At 36.5% G+C, this 7,881-nt stretch overlaps 1 protein-coding gene across 1 annotated transcript in view; it reads left to right on the top strand.

The window, feature by feature from the left end:
• The first annotated feature begins 611 nt into the window (after nucleotides 1–611).
• Nucleotides 612–7,881, top strand: part of cfhl4 (complement factor H like 4) — a 12,612-nt gene continuing 5,342 nt past the window's right edge. The window contains exons 1-14 of the mRNA NM_001328248.1: nucleotides 612–779; nucleotides 879–1,061; nucleotides 1,168–1,273; nucleotides 1,369–1,445; nucleotides 2,131–2,313; nucleotides 2,413–2,595; nucleotides 2,712–2,906; nucleotides 2,991–3,170; nucleotides 3,944–4,111; nucleotides 4,342–4,521; nucleotides 4,931–5,095; nucleotides 5,588–5,743; nucleotides 5,837–6,025; nucleotides 6,120–6,302. Of these exons, the coding sequence (NP_001315177.1) occupies nucleotides 710–779; nucleotides 879–1,061; nucleotides 1,168–1,273; nucleotides 1,369–1,445; nucleotides 2,131–2,313; nucleotides 2,413–2,595; nucleotides 2,712–2,906; nucleotides 2,991–3,170; nucleotides 3,944–4,111; nucleotides 4,342–4,521; nucleotides 4,931–5,095; nucleotides 5,588–5,743; nucleotides 5,837–6,025; nucleotides 6,120–6,302 (2,218 nt within the window). The 5' untranslated portion in view covers nucleotides 612–709. The remainder of the gene's footprint in view (nucleotides 780–878; nucleotides 1,062–1,167; nucleotides 1,274–1,368; nucleotides 1,446–2,130; nucleotides 2,314–2,412; nucleotides 2,596–2,711; nucleotides 2,907–2,990; nucleotides 3,171–3,943; nucleotides 4,112–4,341; nucleotides 4,522–4,930; nucleotides 5,096–5,587; nucleotides 5,744–5,836; nucleotides 6,026–6,119; nucleotides 6,303–7,881) is intronic.

Here is a 7,881-nt window from a genome sequence, read left to right as displayed (position 1 = left end):
ACCAACATCTGGATTTTAGCCTCTGTTCAAACAGAAATTTATTTACCAAACTTTTTGAGTTTTTACATTTTCAACGTCCATCAGACAAACCAGTTACGACTTAATTAAAGTGTCGTATCTGGATTTCTCTGCCAACATGTCCACACAATGTTCTTGTGTATATTTTTTATTATTAATAAATTATATCTTTAAACGAAGATGTCTCCGCTCGCTGACCCACACACACAGTTGTTGGTTCATTCATTGATTGCTGCCAATGATTAACAGGAGAGATCAAATAAATGGACTATTACGGGAAAAGATGTGTTTTATTACTTGATGTTCAAATCCAACAAAACTAATTCAAAATCATTCAGAGCCAGACTTCTGTCAAAGAGTCCAAGGCCAAGACGCATAAAATGCATTATGTTTAATGTGATCTTATTTTCTCCACATTTTCTCCCTGTTGACTACAAATGGATTAAAGAACAGCTAAAACCTTTAATTATGGCCTCATATATCTGCATAGAGTTCATAAACTGTGAAATGAAACACAATTTGTTTTTGGAGGCAGGAGGAGAGTGGACTTGCGCAAACTATTGACCAATCTTTGTCTCTGTCTCCTACACTTTTTGCTTGTGAAAGTCACAGCTCACTGAGTCAGTGAGTAAGAGTACATCGGTCTCTTCTTTCCTGCCTTTGCTTGTCAGGTTGAGTTAATGAAGACAAAATGCAAACCATTACTCGCAGCTTCATCCTTATTTTGTGGATGCAAATACTGACCTCTGTGAGAAGTGAAGGTGAGACCACGTTACTTTTTTTGTCAAATTGTTGAATCTGTCCTAATAAAGAGACAGACAGTAGATGCCTTAACACTATGAGTATTGTATATTTCGCAGATTGTACACTTCAGCAGTTCATGAATGGACAGATGTATGATTCCAATTTTGACATAAGCGACTTGGAGGCCAGCTACCCTGTAGGACAGCAACTTAAAGTAAACTGCAAAATTGGATACAGTGGCTTTTTTAAACTGATCTGTACTAATATTGGCTGGAAACATATAGGCAAGAAATGTGAACGTGAGTTTGAACTTTTTTTATTTGGAAGAAACATAATAAATTGTGTGGCATTGTGGTTTAAAATTTTGAATTGTATATACAGAGTTTCATTTTTTCTCCATCTTAGCCAAGCCTTGTGGCCATCCTGGTGAGGCAGCCTTTGCAGACTTTGCTCTGGAATCAGCAGACGATTTTGTTTTCGGGTCAAAAGTCGTATACACATGCCACAATGGGTATGATAAATGAGAAACTAATCATGTGCTTGTCCATGTTTATTTGAAAATTTGTATTTGTTTTTTGTTTTTTTTTAATCACACAATGGTTGCAGTTACCAAATGATCAGTCGGATTAACTATCGAAATTGCCTGGCAGGGGGTTGGGATGGTGTCGTTCCCACCTGTGAAGGTAGGGGCTGGAGTTTTGTTCCATATTTCACATCTAAATATATTCAGAGCAAACTGATTAAATGTGATGACGACAGATTGATACGACAAGTGTTGTTTGAGTGGATTAAAACAGTTGATTAAAACTAGTGTTGTTACCCTAGAGGAGTGGCAAGAGTGCTGCTCAATGGAACATGATTGCACCCAACATTAGTTAAATCACCACCATGTAGCTTATCGTTGTACTTGCAATTTCAAGAATTAAAAGGTTAGACGTTTTAAAATTATTCTTTACACAGCTGGAAATACACATGATATATTACAGTACATTTCCCCTTTGTGTAAAAAATACTTTTAAAACATTTAACTTGCAAGTACAACAACGGACTACATAGTGGTGATTTGACTAATGCTAAGTGTGGTTTTAAAGTAGTAGTGGATAGTAGATTTTGACAAAAATTGATGATTAACATCACTCACCCATCCATCCCCCACCCCCACCCCTGACCACCCCACTTACACTGTCTTCAAATGTTTGGCTGTACGATTAATTCATAACCACTGCTTGTTTTTCTATGAAAAACAGGAATCTAACGATTGAATAACGAGGAATCTAACGATTGATTCTACCAGGAATCAAACCAAAATGATTATTGGAATATGATGTAATATTTTCCAGAATCCACCTAATGTTTCTTTTCTACCAGCCATACAATGCCCTGAGGTTCATGTGGAAAATAATGTTCAGATAATTGGGCAATCAAATGAGGCGACTTATGGAAACGTAGTTCGTTTTGTCTGCAAATTCAACTATGAAGTCCTACTGGGATCTCCGGAGACTTACTGTAATGAAAAAGGAGAATGGACCTCACTGCCACCAAAATGTGAAGGTAGGGAATGCAGAGAAGAGCGTTTTTCTTCTCGCAGTTGATATTTGTAGCTACTTTTGAGCACTGAATTTGCAAATGACGGTTTGTATTCTTCTTCAGAAATAAAATGTCTAAAACCAGCAGTTGAAAATGGCATTGTTATAAGCAACACCAAAGTATATAAGGAAAATGAATTTCTGAACTTTGAGTGCAACCCTGGCTTCAAACATACTGACAACATGCTTTCAAAATGCATAAAAGTGGGTGTAAGAGCCGAGTGGACCCCCGCACCTAGATGTGAACGTACGTGGAAAGTTCAGATGTGGTATTTCTATCAGAATAACTGCTATTTTTTTCACAGTTGCAATTTTTACAGCATCTAACAAAATGATTTACTGCTTTATTGCCCCAAAATGCAGAAATTACATGCAAACTGTCACTGCCACCAGTGAGTGGAACCAGCTACCGCCCTAACCACATAAGTACCTTTCCACCTGGAGAAACTATGACAGTAACCTGTGGAGATAGGTACTGGATCGTTGATCATTTGACAACATCAGTGACAACAAAATGTAAAAATGATGGAGAGTGGAGCATCAGACCCACATGTAGAGGTAAAAAGTTTATGGTCTTCTCCAGAAATAGCATCCAACTGCTATAATCACTGGAGATACTCATTTCTTGTTTTTTTGTTCCAGAGGTCATATGCAGAATTGAACATGGCCAGCGTACTCATACCTGGGATTCATGGTGGAAAAACGCAATCAAACTAGATGAAACTCTTGGTTATCAGTGCAACGAGGGCTACAAGAAACCAGATGGATTTAACAGGGCGAGATGCACTAGAGAGGGATTGAAACCTAATCCTCTCTGTCAAGGTTTTGTCTATTTAACCCTTCTATAATTCCAGTGTTATTTCATTATCTCAAGCTACTAAGATTGCACTCAAATTCAAAGATTCAAAGATTTGCACCACGGTTCCAAACAACAACTTTCAAAATCAAGAGGTCCTTTAACCCTTAGATTTAAGATGCCATTATTTGTCATTTTTATTTGTTTCAGTTATTGCAACAAAATAGTTTCCTCTCATGGACATGACCGACCAACATAATTGTGCAGCTGGTATATACTGGTTTTCCAGATTAGCTGAACCATACAGCAACATTTAAATGGCTACAGCATCAATATCCATATTTCTTCTGACACCAATATATTTTAGGATAATCTGCAACAGGAATCTCAGCATATTAACTTGTTGCTTGATATAGAAATTTGACTTCAGACTTTAAAAAGAAGAAATATTTATAAGATCTGGGAGGTAGCTGTGGCTGTGGCCTGAGATTTCTCACAATGCAAGGATAGATATTGTTACTAGTAGACAGGTCTAGACTGCAAGCAAACCTGTCAAGATTTGACATGTATCAAGGTCCTGGAATCACCCATGGAGGTACTGGGCAATAATGTCATCTATAGAAAAACATATACACCATTTTTCTACCATAAGAAAAAAAAAGCCTCAAAATCATTGAATAACCAAAGTACAGGAGAGTTTAGTGTGTATTAGTTGACAAAATGGAAGTGTGGCTAGTAATGCAACTAGAGAGTGGTGTGAACATTCAGGACACTGACTTTGGTTCTTTCTTTTTTTTAGAAATACAGTGCACAAGAAAATACATTCCAAATACAGAGCTTCTCAACGAGAAAGACAAATATCGTTTTAAAGAAACAGCATATTATAAATGCACAGATGGATATAAAGGACAGTTTTCTTTATATTGTGGTAGACACGGCGAGTGGAGTGGAAACAGTGAGTGTGATGGTAAGTACGAAAAACTTTTCTTTCTTTAATTTGTTGCTGTAGTTCTTCACTCTTCTAGTTAATGCAGACTGTCATTTCCATTTGGTGTAGACTGGTATGCATTTAAATTTGGTGAATATTACCTAAAAATTGAAGCCGAGCTCTAAAAGTTGGACTCTGTTGTTGTTGTGCTTATAACAGACACAGTAGTAATCACTTGAGATAATGATTTCTTGTTTTTTTTATTCCAGAGGTCACATGCGGAATTGAACATGGCCAGCATACTCATACCTGGGATTCATGGTGGAAAAGCACAATCAAACTAGATGAAACTCTTGGTTATCAGTGCAACAAGGGCTACAAGAAACCAGATGGATACGACAGGGCGAGATGCACTAGAGAGGGATTGAAACCTAATCCTCTCTGTCAAGGTTTTGTCTATTTAACCCTTCTTTAATTCCAGTGTTATTTCATTATCTCAAGCTACTTAGATTGCACTCAAGTTCGGGTCAAAGATTTGCACTATGATTCTGACCAAGAACAAAACCAAGAGGTCCTTTACCTTAGATAGAACGTGATATTTAATAGTCACAGTGATCTAATTGATTTTTTTTCTTTAAATATTTTTAGTTTACTTTAACTTAATTTTTAGAGGAATCCTGGATATTGTGCCATTACTAGACACTGCTAGTACTTCACAAGGCAAAATGTTAAGAATGTCTAAACTATCGGACTGCAACGACTTAACCCCTAAAGAGTGTAATTTGTATCTGCATACAAAGCAGAAATGAGGGTGTACCATTGAAATGACATTAAACCCTTTTAAATCGGATTTTGCAGCGCAATGTACGAAACTTAAAATCAACAAGGCACACATCACCCGTAACGACAAAGAGAGTTACATTCACAACGACAGAGTGGAGTTCATGTGCGACAACAAGGATGGTCAGGCCTTTGAAGTTGTTTGTGAGAATGGAATTTGGACTGGAATCCAAAACTGTTCAGGTGAGATTAAAGTGCAGGTGTAGGCATGTGAGCTGCAACAAATACTGAATCATGTTCCCTCGTACACCTGTTAAAATGCCAGTGTGCTCTGCTCAGCCAATCACATAGCGGTTATTCAATACATCGAGTGCAAGAAATGAAATGGCTTCAGAAAAGTTAAAAGTTTGCAGAATGGTCAGATGACACATCCCACATGGTCATGCAGATAGATTAGATGAGATGATGGATGGCTGGATGGATGGATGAGATGAGATGATAGACAAATAGTCATTAGTAGTAGTAATTATTGGTAGTACTAGTACTAGTAGTAGCAGCAGTAGTTGTAGTAGATTTGTAGATAATTATTGTAATAGTAAACATGTAAATATTGTAGTAAATGAAATTTAAGATTATGAGATCACACGGAAGGAGCCATTTAAACCACCTTAGTTGCTGTTAAACCAGACAGTGTACACAGTTGAAAGTAAAAGTTTGGGGTTTTCTCTTTTTTAGGATGCATTGTGCCAAAGATAACTAATGGATTTGCCAAGAGTACTCTCAATGAGATGTACTACACCTGTAATGAAGGCTATAAGCTTATTACGGAAGGCTGGTGGGCACAATCGAAATGTGACGAAGGACAGTGGTTAGGACTTGGGAGCTGCATTGGTAATGACTTGTATTTACTTGTATATTATATATAATACTTCACTTATATATCAGTTACTGGTATTTTTGTTGTTGTTATAAAATCAATTCAAGATGAAAGCCATTGTGGACCGGTGCCTCCAATTCCCAATGGGGAAGTAACATCCCCGCAACCTTCTTATGAGAACAACGCACAAGTCCCGATTGAGTGCAAGAAAGGATACGAAACTAAGATCCCCCATTTAACATGTAAAAAGGGAGTATGGCAGCCAAATGATACAGCACTTAACTCAATCTGTACATGTGAGTCAACTCCAATATTTCTCCATCAGTACAGTAGAATGCAGTGAGAGGTTACCTTGTAGCGCAACCGATGACCAAATCTCTTTCATTTCAGATGCTGCTAAACCCTGCAGTGCTCCAGCTAAAGTAGATAATGCTGTTATTTTGACAGAGTTCCAGAACATATACTTGTCAGGTTCAGAGGTAATTTACGTTTGCCGTAGAGATTATACGGGGCAAAAAACAGAGATAAGGTGCACAGAGGGAAAATGGGAGAAGACAACCTTAAACTGTACAGGTACGTTCAACCTTTCCTTCCACTGAGTCCACAGGGGACTGTAATGGTAAAAAAATAAACAAGAGTAAAACTTATCTGTCATGTATATTTTGTCAGTCAATATATGATAGGTCAGCCGTGCCCAGGTGGTAAAGGAATAGGATTTGTAATCTAAACAGCACCAGTTCTAGTCCTGACCCTGGCATTAAACAAATACTAAGTATTCTAGGTTCCTCAAATGCTCCTGAGTGTCTATTCATAATCATTAGTGTTTCATGCGTGAAGGAATACTAAAAAATAAGGAAGAAAAGAAAGAATAAACCTAAATTAAATCAATTTGGCTGATTTAATAAAACAAAAAACAAAGAAAAAACTTTAGCACTGATCTTTATAGCACTGTATATAAGATGAAGGCAACATTGTCAGCAGACGTAGATTACAAATTTTAGGTCGTGTGACATGTAGGGTGACGTTGACAGAACATTAGGGTTCCAAACATCCACAAGAGAGAAATACTGTGAAACACTGGTAACTGCAAAAAGTACTCTAAATGCAGATATTTGACTTACCATTAGCATCATCAATATTAACAGTGTATGTTGGAATAATAACATAATTTGTCCCACAGCGCCCTCCACGGAACACAGAAACGGAAATTCTTCAAGTCTCAAAGAATTCTCATCTGTCATCAATGAATAACATGGCTGCAGTGTTTGTTATTGTTGGAAAAAGTGACAGTTAAGAGATTTAATTTTTTGTCTGTCAATTGAACAAGATGAAAAAATACCATGAATTGAGTTGTTGGTTATATTAAACAACTGCACTTGTTAAACTTCTTCTTTACTACTTCTTATTCTTCTTATTTCCATTAATTACTGACACTTTTGTGTATTTTAGTTGTAAAATGATTAATATTTAAGTTGGATTTTGAGATATTTAAGCTAATATACCAGCACAGTGTTTTTCAAATAAAAATAGAAAATTAATTTCTTATGAGGTATAATTGGCAGGGAAAGCACATGTTCCTTTCTTGCCGATGTTAAATTAAAGAAAAAAATAGTCTAAAATGCAACACAAATTGTACATTTGTGTGTTTACGGCAGGGTGTTGAAGTTTTTGGTTTAGCAGTATAGAAAGGTTCTTTGACTCTTACATGTAAAATTGACAATCAAGGAAGGTTTTCTCCTAAAACTTCAACAGGGATTAAACTCTTGTAAACCTTTAGAGGAATTTTAAAATACAGTGGGGCTTCAAGATACAAAATACATTCCACAACAACACTCGTAAGTCGATACACTCACATCTTGATTGCATTTTCCTCATTAAAATAACACAAAATTAATGAATTTGTTCCAATCCCCAAGGAAAATACTAGTAATTAATTATATTAAAATCCCTCCCCCATCAAAAACACTGATATAAACAAATATATTTATAATATAAAATAATAACAATTAAGAAAACATTTTATATTATTGTTATTAAAATGGGTAAAATAATCCAACGAGGGACAGCGCCACAGAGTGTCAGGACTAAGGTAGGAGAAAGACCAGGAGTGAGGACTGGATTTCCATGATAGATAGGGGAAGAGAGAAATAAA

Source organism: Cynoglossus semilaevis, chromosome 2 (genome assembly GCF_000523025.1).
Source record: "Cynoglossus semilaevis isolate Cse_v1.0 chromosome 2, Cse_v1.0, whole genome shotgun sequence".
Classification (NCBI taxonomy): Eukaryota; Metazoa; Chordata; class Actinopteri; order Pleuronectiformes; family Cynoglossidae; genus Cynoglossus; species Cynoglossus semilaevis.
The sequence above is the reverse complement of the archived record's forward strand: the minus strand, read 5'-3'. Positions and strand labels throughout refer to the sequence as shown.